This window comes from Scophthalmus maximus, chromosome 13, assembly GCF_022379125.1.
Source record: "Scophthalmus maximus strain ysfricsl-2021 chromosome 13, ASM2237912v1, whole genome shotgun sequence".
Lineage (NCBI taxonomy): Eukaryota > Metazoa > Chordata > Actinopteri > Pleuronectiformes > Scophthalmidae > Scophthalmus > Scophthalmus maximus.
The window spans coordinates 3,962,245-3,990,167 of NC_061527.1; the positions used below are offsets into that span (position 1 = coordinate 3,962,245).

The 27,923-nt window shown below is 42.6% G+C and overlaps 2 protein-coding genes across 8 annotated transcripts; one reads left to right on the top strand and one right to left on the bottom strand.

Moving 5' to 3' along the window:
* The first annotated feature begins 5,915 nt into the window (after positions 1-5,915).
* On the top strand, positions 5,916-17,578 carry fxr1 (fragile X mental retardation, autosomal homolog 1). Of its 6 annotated transcripts, none has more exons than XM_035646596.2 (19): positions 5,916-6,004; positions 8,544-8,596; positions 8,720-8,819; positions 8,919-8,990; positions 9,222-9,370; positions 9,519-9,612; positions 9,876-9,992; positions 10,406-10,576; positions 10,741-10,819; positions 11,105-11,214; positions 11,348-11,443; positions 12,635-12,766; positions 12,886-13,120; positions 13,255-13,348; positions 13,468-13,580; positions 14,118-14,327; positions 14,896-14,973; positions 15,487-15,569; positions 15,653-17,578. In XM_035646596.2, the coding sequence occupies exons 1-19, from the start codon at positions 5,936-5,938 to the stop codon at positions 15,833-15,835; spliced, it is 2,238 nt and encodes a 745-aa protein (XP_035502489.1). In that variant the 5' UTR covers positions 5,916-5,935; the 3' UTR covers positions 15,836-17,578. The 6 variants fall into 6 exon arrangements, with proteins under 6 accessions (XP_035502489.1, XP_047192587.1, XP_047192588.1 ...); XM_047336631.1 differs by having other exon boundaries at positions 11,357-11,443; XM_047336632.1 differs by lacking the exon at positions 14,896-14,973.
* Positions 17,579-18,063: 485 nt separating this feature from the next.
* Positions 18,064-23,195, bottom strand: dnajc19 (DnaJ (Hsp40) homolog, subfamily C, member 19). Of its 2 annotated transcripts, none has more exons than XM_035646609.2 (6): positions 23,058-23,195; positions 20,797-20,848; positions 19,670-19,743; positions 19,467-19,546; positions 18,858-18,928; positions 18,064-18,269 (listed from the first exon to the last, which is right to left on the bottom strand). In XM_035646609.2, the coding sequence occupies exons 2-6, from the start codon at positions 20,837-20,839 to the stop codon at positions 18,193-18,195; spliced, it is 345 nt and encodes a 114-aa protein (XP_035502502.1). In that variant the 5' UTR covers positions 20,840-20,848; positions 23,058-23,195; the 3' UTR covers positions 18,064-18,192. The 2 variants fall into 2 exon arrangements, with proteins under 2 accessions (XP_035502502.1, XP_035502500.1); XM_035646607.2 differs by lacking the exon at positions 23,058-23,195 and adding an exon at positions 22,485-22,611.
* Positions 23,196-27,923: the final 4,728 nt, after the last annotated feature.

Sequence of the window (27,923 nt, forward strand, 5' to 3'; positions counted from 1 at the left end):
CCTCCTCTTCCTCATCCCACCCTCCCTCCCTCCCTCCCCATCCCCTCCACCACAGAAAATCTATTTCCTGCTTTTGAAAAGATCAAGAGTATCTTTGATAATGGCGAGAGCGTCACCGGCAGCCTCGTCGCATCGAGCCAACAAGGCTCCTTTTTTCTTTCTTTTTTTTCTCTCTCTCTCCCCCGAATCACAATTCAGTGGAGAGGAGGGCCACGATTAGTGACAAAGCAGAAAGAGTGTGCGGCACGGGGGGGGGGGGGGGGCCGGGGGCCTCCTTGTTAGAAACAGGCCCCCGGAGGTGACACCCACGGGACAATGAGGCCTCATAAATTACCCCTGGACAAAAAAAAAAGATGTACTACTAATTTTCAATTACACCTATAATGCATTGGACGTGTGCAGTGGAGAACAAACAGGCTCAATACGCCCTCCCTCTGTTTGTGAGCCTTCTAAGAGCCCATGATATCCAGAGCGTATTAAGAAACAAATGACACGGTGTGTCTCGCCATTACATGCAATTTAATTTTTTTTGTCAGTGTGATAATCACGCCCAGAAAGACAAAATTGCATTCTTATCTAATTTAGCCTCATTTAAAAAAATTTTTTTAAATGATGTTGTTTTCTTGCAAAAAAGGGGACATTTGTTTCCGGCGGGAGGGTTGGAGGGATGGAGGGAGGGATGGAGGGATGGATGGAGGGATGGAGGGAGGGATGGAGGGATGGAGGGAGGGATGGAGGGAGGGATGGAGGGATGGAGGGAGGGATGGAGGGAGGCAGGCGAGGAGGAGGAGGAAGGAGAGAGTCTGAAGTGTGGGAGAGCTGCCCGTGTGCAGCTCCTCTAAACCACTTAAGGGACCACTGTGTTTCAAACTGGCGTCGCTAACGCATGATGTTGTGGAGAATATATCAAGGCCAAATAATAGTCCTTGAAACGGGTGAAAGGGGATGTGAGAGCTGAGGAGGGTCGGACATGTGGAACATGTGTATCTGTCGTCCCGCGCCTGTGTGTGCGTGAGTGAGTGTGTGTGAGAGTGTGTGTGTGTGTGTGTGTGTGTGTGTGTGTGTATGTGTGTGTGTGTGTGTTTGACTGCAGCAGCAGCACGGCAAAAAAAAGCCTAATGGGAGTGGGCTTAACTCCTGCACACAGCCGCGCTACATATCTGATTACTGGGACCAGTAATTTTCCTCCCTTTAAATAAGGCAGAAATTGGATAGGATGAATGAAATTTGGCCGTCACATTGCAGCGATGGTGCAGCATGGAGATTATGTGTTTCACATAATCGTTCATCATTTCCCCCCCAAACCAGTGTTCGGGCTTAGCATAATGGAATTGGTAAACTGGTTTAAATCAAGAAACGTGAGCGCGGACCATTTCAGGCAGGGGCTGTGAGGGGTCCCGCGGTAATGTCTTCAGACCGAGCAGAAGGTTTCTCACCACAGAGCTGCACGCGCACACACACACACACACACACAGACACACACACACACACACACACAGACACACACACACACACACACACAGACACACACACACACACGCACACAGACACACACACAGACACACACACACAACAAACACGGCAGGAGCACGTGTCTCCGTCTCGCCACAGTGTCATGAAAACATCAAGCGACGCCTCAAAAACACCCTTCAAGATTCACGTTTCTTCCCATTTCTTCTTCATTTCCTCGTGCGTCGGTTTTTCTAAACCTGTTTTGTAACATGCATTGACTCGAACGCTGAATTTTTCATTTAACTGTACAGTGTAATTACTATTAGTACTACTACAGTTTATTAGTACCTTTTTTTACTATTAGTACTACTATAATAGTTTCTTTATTTTGAATAATGTGTACTTCTTCTACGTACTGAATATTTACAGGAGTGTGTTTGTTTGCCAATTTGCACATTTATTTATTCACTATTCATTTTTCTTCTTATGAATTGTATTTGGCCACAGTTGGATTGATTTCTAAGAAGGGATAAGTCCTTGTCCATTCTATTTCAGTTTCTTTTATTTTTCCTACATGTTTGCTCTCGATAGATATTGCACCTGACATCCCGAACAAATGACGCTTTTTATAATGTCTTCGTGTTCGTTGATATGTGGCAGTTTTTCATTTTTCATGCTCTCTGTGTAAAGCAATGTCCCTCAGGGGCAATAAAGGTTTTGATTCTTTCATTCATGTGTAATGTTGTATGTGCATATAGCTCCTCATATATAGGGTCACTGTGGGATACGGTCTAAAAAAAGTTTTGGGGTTACGTTATAACAAATTATATTTTATACTAATATATATATATATATATATATTGATGTCTGAAGTGGATGTCATATAGCTTTCAAATATGGATGTCATATTCTCTATGCCACATCATTTTTACGTGATATTGTGGTATATTTAACCTCAATAAAAACAAAAGGTGAGACAAAATACTTAATTCTACAGAACCTGTTGAACGACAACGCCGACAAGTTATTGACTAAACTGTCTCAAACGTCCAGTCGGTCATTTTTATCCCGATAACACACACACACACACACACACACACACAGTCGAGAGCTTTCCACGGCATCATGGTATAGATTAGACACAAACAGATTCAGTAAATTGTCATGTCACATATCATTTCTTTTCAATTGTGGTGTGGGGGGGGTTATTGTTCATTTACCTCCAGATCAATTCATTTCAGTAACTGCTCATTTTGAATGGTCCTAACTAAACCTTGTGTGTGATCAGGTGCTCAACATCGGCCAAAGCGAGAGAATTGCTCCCATTGTTTCTTGCTGACAATGTTACAGTATTTCCAGTCAGGGGATTGATCTGAACCTCGGTAACAAGCGTTTACCTCAGCTTGATTTTATACACGTTGTCTCGTGGTGGTGCCACACCAGAACCCGTTTCCCCTGGAGGGAAAGTGTTGGCCACTAGGTGTCACAGTGGCTGTTTGTAAGAGATGAGCCGCAGGCTGCGGAGTCTCATCTGTATTCGTCTGCCAGGTCTAAGCAGCTGCGGAGCAGCCTTGACCGAGAATTTTGTCAAAGTGAGGAAAAAAACCACACCTAAATAAGGAAAATTGTCTCTGACCAACACCAGTCTCCAGCTGAGCATGAGCTCCATAGATAACAGTGTGAACCAAGTCATGTTGAATTCACAGTTCAGACGTCAGTCAGTCAAGCAGTTTTTTGTATTAATATTGTGACACTGTGGTGGCTGAGTTTGAGTGTTTACAACGGCTGCGTTGTATATTGCTGCTTTCACACTGCAGCACGTCACTTCTTCTGTGCAGGATGAGTCAAGGATTGCTAAAAATGGTATGAAATATTCAATTCTGATTAATATAGATATGTTTATAGTAAACTAAGCATGTTAATAGCAAACTAGCCGGGAGGGGAGGGGAGGGGAAGAAAAGAAATATAGCAATTTAACGTTCCTCTATAGCCTGCACACTGAGGAAAGCATCAGCCAAAATGAATGTGACTCTTAATCTGCAACTTTACAAAATGTAAAATTACAACAAACGTATAACTTCAGAAGTCTTTGTGAGTGTGAACCAGGTTACATTCACTTAGAACCGAAGGCTTTACTCGTCCCAACGCACCAGTAAGCAAAGGTCACATGGTGATTCTTCATTATTCTTCATTAGTACATCCAGATCCACAGTCATATTAATGATGATGATAATCATCATCATCATCACATTTAAATTAGGCTTTTTTTCTACAAGATGCGGTGACATTTACAGCCGAGTGTGTGCTGCAAAGTAGTGGTGAAAAGTAGATTTACTCAATTATACTTATGTACTGTCATTCTTACTCGTATACTTGTACTCCACTACATTTCAGATGGGAATACTGTACTTCCTACTCCTTAACATATTTCTGACAGCAACAGTCACTAGTTACTCTATGGTTTCATACAAAATAAGAACAAGAAGATTAAACTGTCCAATAGGATTTGAGCTTCACTGATTGATAGATCAACTGTCAATCATCAGAGAATTACTTGACAACTGATTCGGTTCAGACTGTTGGTCTTTGAGCTACAGTTAATGGACAGTTGATGGATTATGACAGTAATAATGGGTTGCAACCTGAATAGTTCAAATAGTTTTTTTAATAAGCTGAACCTAAACCAACCACAACAATAAAATTCTGCTTATATTTTAATGTTGCATGATAGTATAAACACACATAGGCCATTTTACTGTAATAAGAATTTTTACTTTTGATACTTCAAATACAGTTTCCCAAAAATAATTGGGCCCTTTTACATGACTAACCTTTACTGTAAGTTGTAGTTTGTATTGGTGATTCTTCACCACTTCTGCAAAGACAGAATGAAAATAATTTGATCAGAGTTTGTGATGGAGGTTGTTCTGTTGGGCACAGACTCAAAATATCTCATATTATTATTATTATTATTATTATTATTATTATTATTATTATTATTATTATTATTATTATTATGTCCCGGCTACGTCTGTTGGTCAGATTGGCCGTAGAACATCGTTTTCAGGCTCACCAACCCATTCGGCGGCTGCTGTTGCTCTTATCATTCTGGAAGAGTGAACTCTCATCGGGACAGAAATGCTTTGCACATCATCACTTTGAGCTGACTTGCATTTACAGAGGTCAAACTGTGACCGAGAAAAGAATCACTGGACAAGATCCACGCCTGTAAAATAGATCAACAGAGCAATCAGAATAGAAAGTGAGGCGGGGTCTCCATCGTTTTTTTTCTTCTTTTTTTTTACCTTTTTACATCGAGCCCAGAAAAGGATGAGGAATGATTTGTAAAATTGTATGATTTTTTTTTTCCCTTTCCCTTATGATTCTGTATCACGTCACCTGTGAAGTTGTATTTTAAGACGCAGAAGGAGGTTTAAACACTGGGAGCGGGAGCACAGAGTCTGTTTGTGTATTCATTTTATAAGAATTATGACTTCTACATGTTACATGCAATATCCTATGTAAGATAATGTTTACAGTACATTGGGATTTTAAAAAGATCTGAATATTTCTCAGCAATGGCGTGGTGTTATTGACATGCTTGTACAAATGACTCAACAAGAACACGCATCTGAAGGGATTATTATTTTGTCATACCATATATGGTTATCATAACACATTCCTTACAAACATGCTGAATGTGATATCTCAGTAAATTTCACCCTCTTTTCTCAAAACACTGAAATTGCTTTGTGAAGCTTCCACAAAGTGTTTAACTTTTTACTATTTGTGTTGTATTTACTTGTAGTCTCCTTGTGAATAACTTTTTTTTATCATGACCCTGATTGGATTGCTTGTATCTTTTTATCTTATGATTTTGATTTTGATTTTACTACTGTCTTGATTTTCTTTGTGATTTAATTGTCCAGTGTAAAGCCCTTGACAATTGCTCGACAAACAAAATTCTTAAACAAAAAATATTGTTTAAGAAACACAAACTGATTTTACCAGACAACAAAACGATAACATAAGATAAGATTAAACTTTATTGATCCCACGATGGGGAAAAGGCAAAAGAATATGCAATAAATATGATGAAATAAAACAGAAATTGAGTATAACAAAACAATGATATGTACATAATTTACACAATAATGTTAATGATGTAAAAAAATAAAAATAAATGGAAGATATTAAAGTTTTAATTTGAGACTTTTTGAGGGTCCCTGGGTCCTCGCGTCTACTACACCTCTAGTTTTTGGGCACTAACCAATTCCACCTAACTCTCCAGTAGATCGATGCTTATTAATAAATGACAAGAAGAGCAGCTGATTGATCTGTTAACACAAATAAACACATCATAACTGTTTTTTTTTAATGAGTTATGCACATTTGTATGGAAACCAAATACCGACCTCACCTTCCCCCCATCCCTCCTCCCCCCTCCCCCCCGGTGCCTTGAAGGAGCACCTGTCGTCCCGGCATGCTTTGCGCGTCCAATATGGAGGAACTGGCGGTGGAGGTCCGTGGCTCCAACGGGGCTTATTACAAGGTAAATATGCGGCTTGTCCGCCCGCCGCCGAACACGACGAGCCCGCCACACGATACAGAAACATCGGTGGACGAGTCTAACGGAAGACTGCGCCCTCAACCCCGACGCCGCTCGACTCGTAGCTTTAGCTCGTGCCTAGCTTGTGCTAGCTAGCCGGAGTTAGCCGGCTAACGCTAGCATCGCAGCTCCAGCCCTGTGTCACCGGTTAAGCGACCTGTCTCTCTCTCTCTCTCTCTATACACACACACACACACACACACACGGAGAGAGAGAGAGAGGAACCCACGCGACCCCCTCCTCTTCCATACGTGGGATTTATTATAACACTTGTTAAGTGAATAGACTCGACGTGTGGTGGCCGGAAGTTAGCCTACTTGCTAGTTGACGTCAAGCGATGGAGCTAAAGTGGGAGCTATGTGTTGTTGTCGGTAAACTGGATCAGTTCATTCGGTTTGCTGGAGTCGTGTGTCCGCCGTGCAACACATTTGTGACCCCCCCCACCACCCCCTCCTGTGATATTCAAGAGAGCCAGCGGCGAGTTTGTCTGCTTGTGACTGGGAGTCGCTGGTCGCAGCCACACGACGCCTGTCGCCGTCTATTTATTCGACACCTCCTCATGCCCGAGCTATTTTTTGGATGTGTACGTGTGGGTCAGCTGCTCCTTGTCAATCCCGACCGGCTGGCATGTCAGGGAGGGAGGGGAGGGGGAGGGTCACTGATACCGCAGCTATTTCTAGACCCCAAAGTAGTGTCCCCTGCTCCTCCTCACTCCCATCATCTCCTCCTCTGGTCTCTCATCATCACCCCCTGATTCCCTCCTCTGTGCCCCAGGTTCGCACCACTCCTCCTCCTCTCCTCTGCCTTTCTGTGTCACTTCAGCCCTCATGAGTCACTTCGTCCTCAGCCTGGCTTTGCCAGTTTTTTTTTCTTTTCTTCTTTTCTTCCCCAGGCTGAGAGTCATGAGGTTACAGGACCGCAGTGTCACGCAGACGCGCCCGTCCTGTCTGTTGCACTCGCCACCAAACCCACTGTCAAGATAGAAACCCCCTCGAAAAGCTGCGTCACGAATCACAGTGTGGTTATTTTGAAGTCCCAGTAACTTTCATTATTTAAAGCAAACCTAATTTAAATAGTGAATTTGGCGGGTATTCTTTTCAGTCGTGGATTCCTACTTGTTGACCTACAGTGTGTTTATGTGTTGAAGTCAAAACAACCTACTTTGCATAATGTTTTCAACAACTATGAGCTTGTTATTAAGATACTTTAATAGTTGGTTTTGTTCTCTTTTTTTATAGGATTTCTGACAATAAGTTAAATATGGGAATGTAACCATCTTTACATACCATGTTTTTTGGGCTACAGAATTCCGTGTAAATTGTTACAACTGCTGTGTTTTCACGGCCGAGCAAGTGATAATGTGTAGAAGACAGTAAACCAGAATCTACTTTGCCCTTTGATTTACAAACGCCAGTCCCTTTTGGCATGTTGCACACGGCTTATAGAAACACGCTTGACCCAGAATACACCCACAAACACACACCCCGCCCCCGACAGTTGTGTCAAGCCGTGCAGATCATCGCACTTTATTTGAGCCGTCTGTCTGGACTCACTCTAGACACGTACATTAGGTGCGAGTGGAATTTTATTTATGAATTGATAAATGACTAATGAGACAGAAACAATAGTTTGGTTACTCAGAATTAAGTTGTTTTGTTGTTGTTTTCTACCATTGATAAACTGCCCAAACTATTGTTAAATATTAATAAACGTTAACAATATTTAATGACGGGATATATCGTGGCACTACTGTGAACTTTTGTGTTACAGGTCTTAAATGAGATTTTTGCGCTTATATGAAATGGGGTATTTGGATATTATGATATTCTCTAAAATCAAAACGCAATTGCACAGTGGTTCTCCAGTTCATCACGCTCATCAGGGTGAAACATAATATCTGTCTGGAGATGCTAAATGTACAGAGTAATAATGCTACAGAGCTCTACAAGATTTTTCTCTAATACTCTATTTACCTTTTTGTTTTTTACCCCTACATGCAAATATCAGTATCAACCAAAAGTCAACATGGTATTTTGTGTATAAGGAAACTGAAACAGACCTCAGGCGCCGCCCTGTTGAAGGCAAGATAGCCAATAAGATTTTGATAAGGGTGCACAAAGGGAAGTGTACGAGACAGTGTTTCTGTTTCGTTTTCTTCAAACTCACACCCCTCTGAGTTCTGTACTTCGCAGAGCAGCAGGAAATTATGTCAGTGTCCTTCACTAAGTCAAGACCTTTCTTCTACAATCAAAACAAATTCCCCCTGTATTATTTTTGTCCTGCCGTCAGTTGCTCTCTTCATTTCAGTCAGCTGTCACGTTCTCATGTGCTCACACCTGTCTGTGTCTCTGTCCCTGTCTGTCTGTCTGTCTCTTTGTCTGTCTCTGTCTGTGTCTCTTTGTCTGTCTGTGTCTGTCTGTCTGTCTGTCTCTCTGTCTGTGTCCCTTTCTCTGTCTGTGTCTCTGTGTGTGTGTCCCTGCAGGGCTTGGTCAAAGACATCCACGATGACTCTCTCACCATTGCCTTTGAGAACAAGTGAGTTGTTATTTCCGGCCGCAGTCATAAATAAATCATGTCAGGTTAAAAAAAATATTTTAAGACAAATGTAGAAACGGCCATGTTTTTGACAAAGGAAGGAAACTACTCTCGACTTTTCAGTTGGCAGCCAGAACGCCAGGTGCCCTTCAGTGATGTCAGGTTGCCTGCGCCGGTGCCCGCCGACGTCAAGAAGGAGATCGGAGAGGGCGAGGAGGTGGAGGTGAGGAGGACGCACACACTTCCTTTATCTCTTTCTTTTTTTCTTTTCATTCCCCGTCGCTTCCTGTCGGTGTCTCACTCTGTCTTCATCTCCTGGCAGATCCTTTCCAGAGCCAATGACCAGGAACCCTGTGGTTGGTGGCTGGCTAAAGTCCGCATGATGAAGGGAGAAGTGAGTGTTATTCACGAAGAAGATGAGTTTCTATTGTTACACGCTCAATGTTTACATGAAAAGGATTTCTATATCGTTGCTAAAATACCATGTGTGTTGTTTTATTAAAGTGCCAATTTAAAAAACTGTCACCATAGACATAAAAGGCAATATAAACAACATGCTAAAATACATCCATTTTGGAGTCAGAAGATTTATTAATTTTACACTATGAACCCGTCTATGTTCCAGTTCTACGTGATTGAGTACGCAGCCTGTGATGCCACCTACAACGAGATAGTGACCTTCGATCGCCTGCGTCCCGTCAACACCAACAAGGCGCTCACAAAGAACACCTTCCACAAGTGCACTGTCCCCGTTCCTCAGGATCTACAAGAAGCGTACGTACAGCTAATTCACACCAACAACAGTAGTGGTGGAAAGATCGACCCCAGTCCCCTGTATGTCCCCTGTATGCCAGATGTAGGGGTTAACAGGTTAAGTTAAAGATTGGACTGTTAAAATAATGAAATTGTTTTTGTGTCGTAGGTGCCAGGGTGAGAACGCCCATAAGGAATTCAAGAAAGCCGTGGGCGCCTGTCGCATCTCTTACTGCCCAGAGACCAGCCAACTAGTGATTGTGGTAAGTGTGTCGCTGCTTTAATCTCTGGTCACCATGTTTGTATAGTAGACGACTCTGATCTGTGTTTCTCTCTAGTCTAGTTAATAATTCTGTCTTTTATTGTGTGTGTGTGTGTGTGTGTGTGTGTGTGTGTGTGTGTGTGTGTGTGTGTGTGTGTGTGTGTGTGTGTGTGTGTGTGTGTGTGTGTGTGTGTGTGTGTGTGTGTGTGTGTGTGTGTGTGTGTGTGTGTGTGTGTGTGTGTGTGTGTGTGTGTGTGTGTGTAGTCCACCAACGACACAACGGTGAAGCGCGTGTCTTTGCTGAGCGAAATGCACCTGCGCAGCATCAGGACCAAGCTGCTGCTAATGTCACGCAACCAGGAAGCTACCAAACACCTGGAGGTGAGTCGGAAACCACGGTTGAGTTGTTTACATTAATAAACGCCTACATCATTCTAATAGGAATTATTAAATGTTAATGTGCTGCTTATAAATGCTAAATATTGTGGGCTACCCAAAATCATTACCTGATACTCAAATAATTATAACCTATTTTATTCACAAATGCTTTCTCAGATGAAAGAGTAATGGCAAAGGAGTTATTAGTAAAGAAAAGTCTGATTGTTTTATTCTGGAGTGTCTGACATTTTATAGAAAAACACTAATACGCCTGGAAATGAAAAGTTAAGTGATAAGGCACAAATGATTTTAAAAGACGAATATTATATATATATATTATATTTTCCGATTCTACTATTTACCAACCGAAAGATTAACTAACTAACTAACATTTTTTCATTCTTTTTTTTTTTTAGACCTCTCGGCAGATGGTGTCATCCTTCCAGGAGGAGTTCACGGTGAGACTGGATCTGATGGGCCTCGCTATCGGCAGCCACGGCAGCAACATCCAGCAGGCTCGGAAAGTCACGGGCGTCTCTGCTATCGAGCTGGATGAGGAGACCGGCACTTTCAGGATTTATGGGGAGGTAGGGTGGTTTGTGTGTGTGTGTGGAGCAGGAAACATGAGTTTAGAGCAACAAATGTTGAGAGAGACAGAGTTGACGTAATTGTACTTGTGTATATGTAACTAATCCTAACCGAACATACAGATGCTTGTTGTGTTTATTAGTAACACTGTGTCGTCTTCTAGACAGAAGAGGCAGTGAAGAAGGCCAGGAACTTCTTGGAGTTTCTGGAGGATTCTGTCCAGGTGCCAAGGAACCTCGTTGGTATGTCGACGAACACGCTTCCTGTCTGAGCTTGGAAATCCTAAGAAACATTTTTTTTACTAGCAGCCATCACAGGGCTGTTGGTAAAAAATGAAATGCTCTGTGTGATGTCTGTGATAACACTAGTGCAACCCTGTATATAACTAATATTTTCCAAATGCAGGAATTCTTCACATACCATGGTTATTTATTATAGATACTAATTTCTTTTTTTTACCCGTTAATCAGGTTTTGGGCAACTGTGTCTCACAGCCACTTGTTCCCCCTTGTGCTCTTTTTCTATAGGCAAAGTGATCGGTAAGAACGGCAAGGTCATCCAGGAGATCGTGGACAAGTCTGGCGTGGTGAGGGTCCGGATCGAAGGAGACAACGACAACAAGCAGCCTCGACAGGAAGTAAGCTTGCTGCTGCAGCGTGTGTTTCACTGCTTGTGGTTTTATCCCACTGGACAAACGATGCCCCCCCCCCCCTTTTTCTTTTTTGGTTCAGTCCCATACTAACATGCGTGTTGTGTTTTTTCGTGTTTTGTCGACACAGGGAATGGTTCCCTTCACCTTTGTGGGCACCAAGGAGAGCATTGGCAACGTCCAGGTGTTGCTGGAGTACCACATCTCTTACCTCAATGTAAGGAACGTTTGTGTGTGTTTGTATGTGATAATGTGTGTGTGTTTGTGTTGAACTGGGTAAAAGGGCTTGTTTGTTTATGCTTTGGCCAATTCTCTTTCTTTATCCGATGCCGTTTCAGGAACCTTTTTATCGTGTTTCTTTCTTGAAAAGCATGAAATGTTGCATGAAATGTGACACGTACTAATCTGCATACATGAGGCCTAACTCACATTTATGTTGCTATCCGCACGTCTACAGCGCTTCATAATCTCTCATAATCTAAATATGATTTTGTGCTGTGCACTCCAAGTGATATCTGGTAGAGAAGTACGTAGAACCAATCTGTAATAATATATTTCTTATCCAGTTTAGTTTCCTTAGACACATATTATTGAAATTATTAAATATATGAACAATATACACATTAGTATACCTCGTTTCATATGCAAAAATATTAGCTAGATTTTTATATGCAGTAACTAAAAGGGGCACTCATAGCTGAGGCAGCTGCCTTCCCTGAAAGAAAGACGCCCGCTGCTCACACCATAAAAATAATTTATAGACTTGTGTAAAATTAAATACTAAACTTGGTGGAGGAACCGCAGGAGTCATATATTTATGTGTGGCTTCTGTTTTTTGTCCATCACCATGTCACAACATTAAACATGAGATGAAACACACCAGGATCCGTCAGACTCAACGATCGATCGATCACAATAAAAGTTTTGTTCAAAATAAATCAGAGTGACACGTCCCAGCATCAGAAAAACCACAAATCCCTTTGAGTTTATTCTATTTTGAGGATTTTCAGTATAAACCAGCTAAACGTGTAATTTATTACCACCTCTTGTGAAATAAGATTCCATATAAAAATATCAATTTTTTTGTGTGTGAATGCCATAAAATGTATCAAACTCATGATCATCTTTAATATTCTTTATCACAATCACTTAACTGCTGTGGTGTGTATTTTGCACTGTTTGTGTGTGTATGTATGTGTGTGTTTATCCGGTGCTGTGTGCATGTTCTGTGCTGTGTGCATGTTCTGTGTGTGTGTGTGTGTGTGTGTGTGTGTGTGTGTGTGTGTGTGTGTGTGTGTGTGTGTGTGTGTGTGTGTGTGTGTGTGTGTGTGTGTGTGTGTGTGTGTGTGTGTGTGTGTGTGTGTGTGTGTGTGTGTGTGTGTGTGTGTGTGTGTGTGTGTGTGTGTAGGACATGGTGGAGCTCCTTGCAGAGGGCGAGCAGCTAGAGGAAGCGCTGAAGCAGATTGTGGATTTTACACAGGGAACCAGCCTAGCGAGATTCAGAATAAGCAACAGAACACACACTGGATGTGATGTAGATGTGTGTTTGATGTGTATCCAGTGATGACTTTCTGTTTCTTTTGTTTCTCCTTTTTGTCTGATTCTCTTTCTCCTTAATCTGTTTTACCGGTTCACTTATTTCCTTTTCCCCCATCACAGGAAGTGGAGCAGCTTCGTCTGGAGCGGATGCAGATTGACGAACAGTTGCGTCAGATCACCCAGGGTCACCGACCCAATGACAGGGAGAGAGGGGAGAAGGGGGAGAGAGGAGGAGGAGGAGGGGGGTATAATGCCGACGGCAGCGCCAACGCCTCCTCGTCCACCTTGCACGGCAGCCGCTCCTACAATGGTCGCGGCCGTGGACGCAGAGGCCACAGCTACAGCACTGGATATGGTACGCCCCTTTAAAATCAAATCAAATATTAGAAAATCTGTTTTATGTAGCACTTGAAAGAAAATAGTGTAGGAGTCTTGATCAAACTAAAGATCCAGCATCTGTAAGCATGTGTCCCAACTTCGTGATTCCAGGCACCAACTCAGAGCAGTCCAACGCCTCTGAGACCGACTCCGAGCGCAAGGACGAACTCAGCGACTGGTCCCTGGCTGGCGAGGACCAGGACAGGTGATTTAAACAATTAAATCCAAAGATGTACAAGCATGTTCATCTTCCTGTTGCTTTTATATCAAATCCTTCGCGTGAGATGTTGATTGGTCGACTGACTTGACTGACTTGACTTGCAGGGACAGGGAGAGAGGCCCACGCCAGCGGGGAGACGGTCGCCGGAGGCCAGGACCCGGAAGAGGCCGTGGAGGAAGAGGAAGAGGAGGAAGAGGAGGATACAACAACAATTATGGTAAAATATGCTTTTAAAAATAAGGTCACGGTCACAGAAAAGTCTTTTTTCCGTGGTGAACGCCATATCTCAGAAATGCTGAGATGGAATTCTTTCAAATTTGATACCAACGTTCACCTGGACTCTTTAAGATGGACTTCAGTTTTAGTGGTCAAAGGTCAAGGTCAGACATCATAAAACTTGATTTTGGCCTTAAGAATATATGTGCTAGTTAGGACAAATTTTTAGACAAATTACTTTATTGGATAAAATTAATGTGATCCAAAAGGTCAAAAGTTAACTTCACGTGACATCGAACTGTTCTGTAAAACACTTTTATGGCCATAACTTAACAACATGCCTCAGGAACAGAATGGTAGATTGTTTTGTCATCATGTTCCCTTTCACTTAACTGAGACTGTAAATCTGGTTCATCTTGTAAAAGATTAATTTGAGGACAAACAGTGTAGAGAGGAAAAAAAACGCACCTTTTCTGAAAAGGTTTCATTTCGAAATTTTTCGTCTACCCGTGCGTGACCTTTGACTGTGACTCTGCAGCGGCGCCCGCAGACCCCGAGGACAACCACGCCTACGCGGTCCTGGAGACGAACACGGAGACGGACCACACGGCCGACACGGACGCCAGCGAGTCCAACATGCCCGCCAACCGCCGCAGGAGGTCCCGGCGACGCAGGACGGACGAGGACGCCACGCTGATGGACGGCATGAGCGAGTCCGACAACGCCTCGCTGAGTGAAAATGGAACAGGTATGGAAGTCAAATGATTTATGATAGTAATGAGCGTCATTTGTATAAGACTTTTCTTTATGAGGTTGCAAAGTTCTTCACAAAAGGATAAAAACAGCAATAAATCAATATAGTAAATTAAGAGATGGAAGCTTAAAAAGAAAATTGTTTTGAGAAGAGATTTAAAAGCAGGGACCGCTGTAGCATTTGGAAAGATCATTTTATAAACTACACAAACTAAACACTAGTGTTGTAGTCAAGACCACCGAGACCGAGACCGAGCCAAGACCAAGGCAGGGTGAGACTGAGTCAAGACCAGAACCACACCAGTGCTAGTCCAACACAACATGTCCGAGTCAAACGCGTTCACAACATCAGGAACATCTTCGGAACATTCAGGCGCTACAGGGATGGCAGGAAAATTCCCGGAAAATGTCTGGACTTCAGTTCACGCCTGAAAGCAGCTGTAAAGTCTAAAAGCAGTGGATAACAGCTCTCAATACATTTTTACAGAATACAGTCACATTTGAAGTGTGGCTTTTTAAAAGTAAAAATTTTAAGTCAGAAATCGCTCTTTGTCATGACCCAGATGACCCAGGAGCTAAACCTCAGCGTCGTAACCGTAGTCGGCGTCGCCACCTTCGCCTGCCTGAGGAGAGGCAGCCAGGTAACCACGGCAACTTCCAGTGTGTTCACCCCCCCCCCCCCCGGGCTTTGCTCTGACTGGCTTGTTGTGCACCAGGCCTCGCGTTTGCTTATGTAGCCACCAACATACTAAAGTAAAACTTTTGGATTGCAGTTTTGGGGATTAATAATGCAGAACAGCATTATCTAACAATGTTAGCGATGTGCTCACACTCAAGTTTGTTTGCATCTTTCCCGTGTTCATAATTCTTTACTAAAACCTTTTTACACCAGTATGCGTCCCTGTAACTTCCCTCCCAGACTGTCTGACAGGGGTCTGTAACCGTCTGAAACCTTTTCACAGCGATCGCTCCGGATGTGCTCCGATTGCTCCATGGTTCCTGTTCTCCTGCTCCACAGGGAGAACGAGTTCTGAACATGGGACAGATTTGTGTAGCGCTCCACAAGCACGGATGAGACTCTCCGTCTGCCAGCGTTTTGTTTTCTATCCCTATTACTTTACCAATGGTTTTCCCGTTTCCTGTTTTCTGTGTAGTGACCGTGGCCGACTACATATCCAGGGCTGAGTCTCAGAGCAGAGAGACGACGTCGCAGGAGCCCAAGAAAAACAAGGATGTGGTCAGTACTCAGACGTCACGTGTTTTAAGTGTCTGTGAGTGGTGAGTAAGTTTTTCACTTATTCGTGCCACGTCTCTCCTCAGGGTCAGGTGGACGCCATCGCCGAGCACGGCCCGCAGTCTCCCCCGGCAACCACCAACGGCTCCAGCAACAACGCCGCCGTTGACCGCGAGGACAGCGGCAGTGCCGCCGCCGAGAGGCCGGCCAAGGTGTCCTACGAGGACTCGAACCCGCAACCCGCCGCCGTCGTCAACGGACTCTCTTAAGTCCAACTCCCCCTTCGGCAAAGGAAATGGTTTCAAATATTTTAAACTTCCGCGGCTGCACTCAGATTGAATCTCACTGTCTCTCTCTCTCTCTCTCTCTCTCTCACTCTCAGCCTTGAACGTGAAACATCGAAATACAAAAGCACTGTTCTTTCTTTTTCTTTTTTAACTTTACAAATATTTGAAACCTGTTTCACTGTGCAAGTTCTCGAGGTCTGACGCGAAACCCCTCCCTCTTCACACGTGTTCTGTCCAACTATCCACTTTATTACACTTTTGTTTTTACAATACTTTTTCCTATTCTTCTGTATGAGCTTGCCAAAGATAGTCAAACACACACACACACAAGACGTCTCTACTCAACCGTACTTCTCTCGGTCCGCTCTTCGTCGAGAGCTCGGACTGAACAAAGTATTTCGGGGGGTTCCACACTCAAACCCAATACTGTGGTGTGAATGCAGCAGTTTTTATCGGTATGAATAATATCACAGCAGGGTTTCAGAATAAGAAAGACGCTTCCACTATCTGTTTTTTGTGCATATGAATTGGGTTTGTTAATAACCCCCCCGAGTATGTTTTGACATACGCGCGATCAGCTGTTGTGCCTTGAGAGTAGATCGGAAACATGTCGTCGCCCCGGCTCCGCACACCGTCTGTCTTGAGATCCTCTCGCTCGTTCGTTTTTTCTCCGTGTTACTCGGACGCCTTCGCCCGTCGCAGCTGAGCGCGTCTCCTCTCTGCTGCACGTAAACCGGCACCTGTCGGCAGGTGCGAGGCCGACGCTGAAAGATCGGAGGCATATCTTTTTCGAAATCAGGTGTGTCTGTTCTTAATGTTTGTGGGGCGAATGAGTCCAGTTATCCTTTACATTTATATATATATATATATATAAAAATATATATATCTGTTGGAAGAGTTTGACATTAGCTGCTTTGTTTTTTTTCAATATGCAACCACTTGGGTCGTAGAAGAAATGTGTTATTATGGAGTGTCTGGAAAAAGAAAGAAACAATAGAAGAGTTGTTTTCTTTGCACTGAAACGATTTTTTGGTTTTGTTTTGTTTAAAAAGAAAAAAGAAAAAGTTGATTGTAGAGTCGAGTCTAGAAACTGACCTGTTACTGTTCAGTGCCGGACGAGATGTAGCCATCGGCGCGAGGTTTCCTGGAAACATCTCACGACGACGAGGAGGAGGAGAAGACACACCGATGATCCGAAATCCAATAAGAAGCTTAACGAGAGTCAAAGCACATTTTATTGTTGTTGTTGTTTCTCTTCTTCTTACGTGACTTATCATGTTGGGGCGGGGAGATCCAGTGCCCCCCCCCCCCCCCGTGTGAGAGATGTTTCTGGGAAACCAAGCCAGCGTCACTTTCACAATTCTTCCATAGACTGGCTGGAATCTGGTCACGACTGTTCCATTCAGGACAGAGATTTATTTGGTTTATTTATTATGAAAAAAGAAAAAATGTACAGTATTTAAAAAAACACAAAAACAACAACAAAAAAAAACAAAAACACAAAGCAAGAGAAGCTCTTCTTTTTCTTGACACTAAAACCACACGTGACCGAGCGGTTATTTTGGAGACGAAAGACAATTTGGACTACTGAGAGTTGTGATTTCCAGTATGTTTGTTTTTGTTTTGTTTTTTAAAGGATCATTCTGGTTGGTTGATGTGCAATATGTTTTGTATGCAGGTAGTTCTTAAATAAACTTGGATCTTCCGTGTAGATCGAAAACCCAACTGTGTCTGGTTCTCTCACGAAATGTAACGCAACAGAAATATCACAAACAATTCAAACACATTCCATGTCACCATAAAGTAGGCAGTGTCAGTTTGACACTTTAAAATCTACACATGAAATAATTACATAAATCAAGCAACTATTTACGATTTGCATTGTTCAAGTTTGCCTTAAAAACTATACTCGTATGTCCAGAAGTGCATGAGAAGAGTTTTGCTCACTGCCTGTTCATTCTGTGTTTTTGGAAAGCAAAAGAAATCTGTATTATTCGTTCTCTGTAAAAATGTCCATCAAATGACGCCTCAGCAGTATGAGTGAGTCAAATCAAGTGGGTATCTTCCTAAAGTGTATTACGAACATCGATGCATGTATATTCATGTACTTAAAGGAAAAGGAGTTTCTATGAGTATTGTGCTACTATTTGAGGTTCTTTTGCTGAAAGGTACACAAATTTGAAACATGAAAAAACGAGGGACAGCATCCATTAACAGTTTGTACAGTGTGATTTTTATTGGACAATAATCCGTTAGAAAAGTCTGGCGCTTGTGCAGGACAGTCGGTCACACAACTTGATCAAGAGCAGTGTGACGTCACATTAACGTCACCAGCACCTTCAGTTCTGTTTCTTCGTCTGTCCGTCCATCAGATCCTTCGCTTCATTTATCTTTGCTGCCAGGTAGGGAGATCCACCTGCGACACACACGCACAACGTCCATGGTCACATCTCATCACTCTCATATCCACACTACGAATCTCAGAGTTTGCTAAATACAGTGTTTACACATTCCCCTCAGAACCTGTAAAACCTTTCAATGTCCACGTTTACATGGATACCAATAATCTGACTATTGATCTAATTCTGTATTAGAGATATCGATAATGTTATTCACAGTTTTAAGTTACAGAGCATAGTCCGATGATGAAGTCAAGCAGTTCGTAACATGTTGATTTTGCAAAATGCTGCAAAAAGTGCAAAAGGACGTCATAACGTAATTAAGACATGTACATGTCTACATAATCCGACTAAAATGGGAATACTTCACGTCTTAATCTGATTATTGCTGATTCCGAGTATGACCTTATTCGGGGAAGGTAATCAGAACATGCAGTTTACATGATGGTGTCTAATTTGGAATATTGTCTTCACACTGGATTATTGGTAGAATATTGTTGTCCATGTAAACGTAGTCAGTGACATTTACTGCTGAGCAATCTAATAAAAGTAAAAAGCAAAAATCTCCAAGAACGGTTGGGAAACTGTTTAGAGCTTCCACTCACCTCTATCTGGATGGTTCAGGATCATCAGCTTCCTGTGGGCTTCTCGGATCTTAGTTCTGTTTGCCGTGGGACTGGAAAACAAAAATACAAAAACAGGAGAACATCAGTGGAATCATTACTGTAATAATATGTAGGAATAAAGGCTGTTATCAATGTGTTTTTCTGCTATTGTGGAGAGAACAGTGACAAGCAACAGCCTGAAGGGAAAATTAGGAAAGAACCTAATCCATTTCTATACTGTATGTGGTGCCCCACTTTGTTTCCTTGACTTGTTTGTTTCTTCGATAAAATTTTGAAATACCAAATACCAAATATAAATATATATACTGTATGTGTGATTCTGCCTGTGCAATGATTTACTGTATAAGGAAAGTTTATTTATAGAGCACATTTAAGAACAACCAGAGTTGACCTGAGTCCTGTAAAATCAAAAAACATGGAGAAGAACTAGAATAAAATAAAAAATTAAGTGGGGGGAAACAATCAATGGATCAATGGCGGCTACAGCAAAAACACACAATCGCCACAACTATCACCGGTGGACTGTGCTCAGAGCTCACGCGTGTAAAAGCCTAACAGGCGCAGTGTGTGTGTAGCGTGTCCACCTACCTGACACCCAAAACGAGGGTCGCTTCTCTCTTGTTCATCTTTGGTTCAAACCCACCTCTGTAGAATCCCCCTCCGAAAGCCTGCAACAACGTGAGCAGTTAACAAACGGATGCTGGGGAGTCCTTACTCGCAGGAAAAACCCACTTTCATACACATCATAGCAGGATTATGGGGATATATCATACTTCTTGTCTATGACTCACCGTCTTGGGGAAGCACTGGAGGGCCTGTTTCACCTGCGGCTCCATCTGCTTCACGGCCTGCATGGCGTAGCGACCTGGGGGGACACAGAAGAAGAGTGGTGGTGGGCCGGTGGTAAAGGGCTAATCCACCTAAAACACCGGATGCCAACTGCCCAGCTGATCACATTCAACATGGTAAGAAGTATTGCATGAAAAAACCCATTGTTCTGAAAGGTGAGTCGACTGCGGATGGTGATAACTGTAAAACTGATGACATCCGTTTCACGTGCTGCCGTTGGTGATATCTTTTACCCTTTTTTCTAATAAGTTTCTCACGTCGCCCATGACAAAATTATCTTTAATACCTTACTGTGAGAAAAATATACAGTGTCAGTTTATTAGGTACACCTAGCTCAAACGAATGCAGTCTAAAGGAACGGTTCTCCAAAGAACTCTGAACTTCTGACACAAACAGTGTGTTTGTTCAAGAGCGTGATCATTTGGGAGAATGTTATTTGCGCTGCTGTTGAACTGTACGACATGACACGTTTCTTTTTGTTATTCTGTCTACAATCACCGTTAGAAATGGGGCAGACAAAACAATAAAAACACCACCTGTGCAGATCAATAGGACAGAGTTTTTAGGGCCACATTGAGGGAAATAAAATAAAAGTGAGACTTCGAGAATAAAGTCGTAATATTATGAGAATAAAGTCGTAAAGTGACGAGAATAAAGTCCTAATTTTAACGCATGTGACTGCTCTTCTGACATATCTGCACTAAAATAACACAGACCAAATTTACGATTTTATTCTCGAAATATTTCGACTTCATTCTAGTCAAATTAAGACATTATTCTTGTAAAATTACGATTTTAATATCATAATATTACAACTTTATTCTCAGAAAATTACAACTTTGTCTTAATATTATAACCTTATTCTTGTAATATTTTGACTTTATGCTCATAATATTATGACTTTTCCCCCTTGTAATAGTACGACTTAATTCTCGTAATATTTTGATTTATTCTCTTGAATTTCCGACTTTATTCTCATAATATTACGACTTTTCCCACGATGTTATAGTACAACTTACAACAATCATATTTTGGCCAAGTTATCTTTGGGTTTTTTCTTTCTTCCTACCTGCAAACCCGGCTGCTGCCAGAGCCAGTCCCACTGCCACCATGGAACTGGCCTGAGTGATGAGAGAGGGATGAGAGAGGGAAGACAGAGGGATGTGGAAGAGGGATGAGAGAGGGAAGATGAGAGGGAAGATGAGATAGGGAAGACAGAGGGATGAGAGAGGGAAGAAGAAGAGGGATGTGGAAGAGGGATGATAGAGGGATGACAGAGGGAGGAGGGAGGGAAGAAGAAGAGGGATGAGAGAGGGAAGACAGAGGGATGTGGAAGAGGGATGAGAGAGGGAAGACAGAGGGATGAGAGAAGGAGGAGAGAGGGAAGACAGAGGGATGAGAGAGGGAAGACAGAGGGATGAGAGAAGGAAGAGAGAGGGAAGAAAGAGGGATGAGAGAGGGAAGACAGAGGGATGAGAGAAGGAGGAGAGAGGGAAGACAGAGGGATGAGAGAGGGAAGACAGAGGGATGAGAGAAGGAAGAGAGAGGGAAGACAGAGGGATGAGAGAGGGAAGACAGAGGGATGAGAGAAGGAAAAGAGAGGGAAGACAGAGGGATGAGAGAGGGAAGAAGCAGAGGGATGAGAGAAGGAAGACAGAGGGAAGTGGAAGAGGGATGAGAGAAGGAAGACAGAGGAATGAGAGAGGGAAGACAGAGGGATGAGAGAGGGAAGACAGAGGGATGAGAGAAGGAAGAGAGAGGGAAGACAGAGGGATGAGAGAGGGAAGAAGCAGAGGGATGAGAGAAGGAAGACAGAGGGAAGTGGAAGAGGGATGAGAGAAGGAAGACAGAGGAATGAGAGAGGGAAGACAGAGTGATGACAGAGGGATGAGAGAGACATGAGAGAGACATGAGAGAGGGAAGACAGAGTGATGAGAGAGGGAAGACAGTGGGATGAGAGAGGGAAGACAGAGGGATGACAGAGGGAGGAGAGAGGGAAGACAGAGGGATGAGAGAGGGAAGACAGAGGGATGAGAGAAGGAAGACAGAGGGATGAGAGAAGGAAGAGAGAGGGAAGACAGAGGGATGAGAGAGGGAAGACAGAGGGATGAGAGAGGGAAGAAGAAGAGGGATGAGAGAAGGAAGACAGAGGGAAGTGGAAGAGGGATGAGAGAAGGAAGACAGAGGGATGAGAGAGGGAAGACAGAGTGATGACAGAGGGATGAGAGAGGGATGAGAGAGAGATGAGAGAGGGAAGACAGAGTGATGAGAGAGGGAAGACAGAGGGATGAGAGAGGGAAGACAGAGTGATGACAGAGGGAAGAGAGAGATGAGAGAGATGAGAGAGGGAAGAAGAGAGAGGGAAGAAGAGAGAGATGAGAGAGGGAAGAAGATAGAGGGAAGATAAAGGGATGAGGATGAGGAGAGAAAACATTAGTAGCTGCAATGTAAACAAATGCATTATAAAAGCTGTAGTCGCAGAATACACACACTAACTTTAGCAATTACACACAAACGCTGGCTACGATCATCCAAATCGTTATCTATGACCGTATGTTACAGTAACGTTGGTTAACTAGTTGATCGAAAAGGAAAATCAGACGTTGACTGTGTTTTGGTCGCGTCGTGCACACTCGAGTGAAGCTAACGTTAGCTTAGCTCGTGTTTTTAAATGAACGACATTCCAACAAACTCCTGAGCCCGCGGACATTTCTACATCATCATTCCGGTTGGTGATCGAACGAGCCGACGACCCACCATGTCCGCGTGTTATGTTCCGTGTCCGCTGAAGATCACAATCATAACTTTTGACCTCTCGTGTTCCGGGAGTCGCTCGGCTCGCGCGTGTGTTGTTTATGCCGGAAATGGCGAAGAACTGTCGTAAAAGCGTGTTGCCAGGTCTGACTGATAAAAAAAACTCGCTCATAATATAAAAATATATTTTTGTTTAATCTTCAATTAGTCTTCACTGACATGTAGAAAAAAAGTTCCACCAGAAAAAAAGGATGTTACAATGAACTCAGTGAGTTGCACTTTGTCCTTTAAATTTCAGCCATTTGATTTTTTTGAAGCCTACATTTGTTTACAGTAAAATTACATATGCCGAATTATATTTTAGCCTCTCCTCTTTCTATACATGATTTACATTTAATGACAACTATCAATAAATGACTTTAATACTGCAGTAAACTTAAAAACGCTATGATTCCTGGGCAAGTTCTGCAGTTCGTCTTTTTTCCTCCCCTATGATTTCAACACCGGGTTTTTTGGACAGTCTCTTAAAGATAGACATCGGCGATGATGATTCTGAAATAGTTTGAAATAATGTACCTGAATTGCCTCCACAAGAAGTGCATCATTTCCACTGCGGGCAGCACCTTTTGGGTTTGATACGTTGACCAAAAGCTGCAATAATTGGCATCTTGTTGTTTATAAAACACCTGTACACACCTGTATACACCTGTCCCTTCCACCTCACTCACACACACACACACACACACACACACACACACACACACACTATGCTACACACGCCCCTCTTTTACAGTTTACACCTCGGGCACCAGTGTTGCCAGATTGGGCGGAAAACTGACATCCGCCGGAGGAGGGATTCCCGCCCACGGGACTATTTAATCACCGCCCTCTTCCCACCGCAGCTGTTTGCTCGTGCATGCTAGTTACCTGAATGCTAATCCAAGATGGAAGTCGACATGGGGCTGTTGCCGGTAGGTTCAATTAAACCTTACAGTGGCTGTTTAAAAACACGGTTTAACCTCCTTTATTTCAAAAGTGATAACTTAAAAAAATAAACTATTCAAAACTAGTTGTGGGTTCCTATGTGGACTTGTAAGTTAGATGCTGTTGTTAGCCGGCTATCACATGTTAGCTAGCTTAAAGTGCTACTCCACATCTGCTGGAAGGCTAACGTTCGTGGTGTTTTACTTTTGTTTGCTTTTACCCACAAACAACATGATCTTTTAAAACTACACCACAGCTGCTGTTTTAATTCTTTCATGTTTGGCTTTTAATTTTACAGTAACACACTTCTGATGTTTGTGTAATGATTGTGGATTAATCTGCTGATTATTTTGTGCTTAAATTGTTTGGTTTGTTAAAGAAGTTACCAAAGTGTCCAAACTTCAAATTAATTGTTTAGTTAATCGCCTGTTTAGTTAATTGACCAATTGTTTGAGCTGAATCTGTACTTTAGCTGTAGTTTGATGTATACATTGATATGTTTTGCCTGCTAAATACCTCATTTGTTTAATAATTAGAAACTAAAAAGTCAAATAATTGAAGGGGATTGAAGGAAAAGAAGAAGTAAGATAAGATAAGATATACATTTATTCATCCCACAATGAGGAGAGTTTGTCGTTACAGCAACAAAGTGGACAGAAAATAGTAGAATATAGAAAGAAATTTAAATAAATTTAAAAAAGCAATAGGTATGTACAAAATATAAGAAAATATAAATATATAAATACTATATACGGAGCGGTAGCAATAGTTGCACATGGAAAATAAATATAAATATTGCACAGTTGCACTTTTGTACCAGTGAATATTTTTTTACAGTGGTTGAGTAGGAAGTAGTATGAAAAGTTAAGACTCAAGCAAAGTACAAGTACCTCAAATGTACTTAAGTACACAAGTTGGGTAAATGTACATGGTTGCACCACACCATTGCCAATTTACAAACCTATCTTGTGTAGTTGACTGCTTGTTTCCTCGTTCAATTTTTGTAAAAGTTTGTCTTGTTTATAAGTCTAAGATCGTGTCTTTTGGCCCCTGAGAGTTTTATCCTCTCGTCCCTCAGGGCCACATAACGAAACTGTGGCTAGCACATGTGTTGTGTGTTGTGCCCACACCCCTGATTTTACTGAAATGCTATTTGCTAGTGGTATGAAATGTTAAATGAAAAAAGCTTTGTTTATTCTTTCCAAAGTTATTGTCTTGCTTTAAGTCAACACAATAAAATAAGTTGTTTACTTAAACTTTTTGTCAAATCTTTTTGTTATGTGATCCCACAGGGAGAAGAGGAGAGTTGCAGCGAGTAGAATGAATATTCCCGTCCAGGCGTCCGCAGTCAACGCTCTGGTTTAAAGGCTAGTGCAGGTGAGTGGTTGCTGATTGTTCGTGTACCTGTTTGTCGTCTTTCTATTTTTCCAGTGATATGTTTAACAGTGTTCGGAAGAACGAACCCTGAAAGCGTTTGCACTGGGGTGAAAGTGTTCGTTCCTGTTCCACTTAAGAGATGCAGATCGAGCTTTGTCAAACTCCAACATCTTGTTGTATCCACATGTTTGATGCCCGGGGAAATATGAGCAGTTCGGTGCGACTCAACATCCTTGAGATAGACATAATGTTGTTACGTGTCTTTTCTGTGTGTTAATTAATCAGTTTCATAAAAGTTTAGCCTCAAATGTTACAAGTTGCTCACGATTTACCAGAGCTCAGGGTGACAGCTTCAGATTTTTCTTGTTTCTTACTCAAAGTAAAAACAAAAAAAAACTAAAAACCCAGGAATATTTTTGTTCACATTTTTAGTTTGTTGAATGAATTAGTTTGCTAATAGAGCTGCTCCCGTAGCAGCCATGACATGCGACTAGTGTTCACATGTAAGGATACAAAGCGTTGACACATACCAGCAGGCCTCTAGATAAAACGGCAGTACGCCGTAGTGGCTTCTGGCTCTCAACCAGACGCTGCTGCCACAGGGACGTAAATACGTACATCGTGGGAGGGGGGGCACCGCGGCTCAGGCGGTGGCTAGTTGCAGGATGGAATGTGCCGTGAACATCTGCAGGCTGTCTGCGAGCAGCAAATTAATACCCGATCGTGCCCTGCTGCGTCTCTGCCGCCGTCGGACCCGGAATAACGACGACGTCGATGGCGGCAGCGAACACAATAGGGACAGTGAAGGGCCCTAATTATTGCCCCTATTATTTTGTATAATTACAATGTTTTTCCGACGCAGGGACAGTATAGAAATTGTAAATTGTGGTGGACCCGCTGTCTCTCCTTGGTGGTGGAAGTCATGTTTGAATGGAGAGAGGCCGGGCAGCCAAACAGCCAGGCTCAGGCGAGAGGTCCCAATCAGCCGCAGACTCACAGGCTGCTCATTCAATAGGATTTAAAAAGCCAACTGTGTGTCTCCTTGAAATGAGAGTCCCCCCCCCCCACACTCCAAACCATATGGAATTACAGTGCTGGTTGCATATGGGGGGGGGGGGGGGCAGTGGAAAGCACAAAAGCCCACAGGAAGCAGCTATTTCTGTGTGTTTTATTAACCCAACCAAGCAATTTAATTCTTTTGTTCGGGGGAGTTCTACTTCATTGATTAACAAAAGCGGGGATATAATTTTTTCAGCCCCCTTTTGAAAAGCCTGAAATGTCAAACCTTTTAAAGGAGATTATTCTGCCTGCGCGCGGTGAATAGAGCCCAGAGTAACCTTTTGTCTACAATTAAATATTCCGGCATAAATATAAAAGAAAATCAGAGATGGGGAAGATTGAGTCAGGAGAGATCGGAGAGGTAGATCCTCCTGCCCGATAGTGGCGGCAGCCCGGCTCTAATTAGATATGCCAGGCGTCGCCGTGAGCAGTCACTCTCCCCAGCACGCCGAGAGAGGAGGCAGCCTGAGAGGAGGAGGACAGAGGGAAACCTATCTGCCCATCTGCTCTGTCCAGCGCCTTCCTCTGGGCATCCGCAAGGTATTTCAGGAGACTTTGTATTGTTTTGTGTTATTTTTCTCTTCCTCTTTTCTCTTCGCAGTGATTTGTTTTTTCTTGCCCCCCCCGACATCTTTGTCGCCGGAGAGGGAGAGAGGAAGCGAGTCTAAAAGGCAATGCCTTAAGGGAACTGCATAAACAGAGAATGCTGCATAAAAAAGTTGTGATTGTTTATGATTCTGGGGGACGATTAGGAATGACAATAAGATGCTTTGGGGACAGAGAGGGTTGGTTGTTTTTGAACTCACTGAGGAGGGGGACTGTGAGATGAAGAGGGATGATATTAAGTTTAGTTGCGTGCAGGGGGGGCTGCGTCTCGACTGTTGTTGTGAGTTGCACTTTGCATTTACGCTGTGAGGAGGAGGCTGAAACGTCCGTGGACCAACGTGACCCGCTTTGTAATGGAACATTTAGCCCGGGAGAAAAGTTTCATCACTAGTTGATCGTCGACCGAAGTTTTTGGAGAATCCCTTGTTGAAGAGATGGTCGTGAGTGTGTTGCACTTTGGTGAAGCTGTCATCCTCTGGTTTTGCACATATGAAAAAAAACAAAACTTAATTTGAAAGTGGATTCATCCTGAGAGCTTCTCGGCTGGAGTCAGGTTGTGATGGTTGGTGCTGTGACCTCTTGTCACGAGGATTAATATCCTGACCAATCATTTTCTGTGACACCTCATGAGAACCACTCATTTCTACCAATGGGTGTGGAGCTCCTGTTGGCTTTCTGACCTGTTACGTTCAGACATGTGACTTTTTTTCCAAACATATGGTCAAATTTATACATTTATCACCGGAGAATAATTTTATTTCCAGTCTTGTGCCTGTTGATGCTTCTTTATCTTCAATGTGATATAAAGCGTTTTGTTTATAAAATCTTTTCTTACTCAAAATCATCTGCTGTAAATTGTTGAGATGCCTACAGGTCTGGTTACTCAACATACAAGTTAAGCAGTTAGGTCTCTTGTTATACGAACAAATTACTTTTAAGTAATTGATAAGGAAGTGGTTTTGATTTTTGATCCACAGGAAATTGTATTTCAACATCAGTAAAAGTTTAAGCTCAATCAATTCAACTAGAGGCATGTGTTTGAAAACAGTCTTGGATTATCTGCAATATGTTTGTTTTTTTAATTCCAACAAGATGGGAGACTGAAAAAAAAAATATTTTGTTGTAGAAGAGAAATGGCTTGACTTTCTCTGTAATATGTTGACATGAGTCAACTCCTCTGAAAGCTTCATAATTCATACAGACAGTAAGTATTTCTTTGTGACCTGGGTGGTTTTTTAAGCAAATCATATGATTTAAACAAAAATGATGTCGGAGGGGTGAGTACCACCGGACTCTGTATCGACAAGGGATGCAACAGGCCCTCGAATCAAGTTTAGTACTTCTACTTCTGTCTGCCACTTTCTGTAGTAACTGTTTTGGATCCTGGATCAATAAATGATCTTCAAATTATTCTGA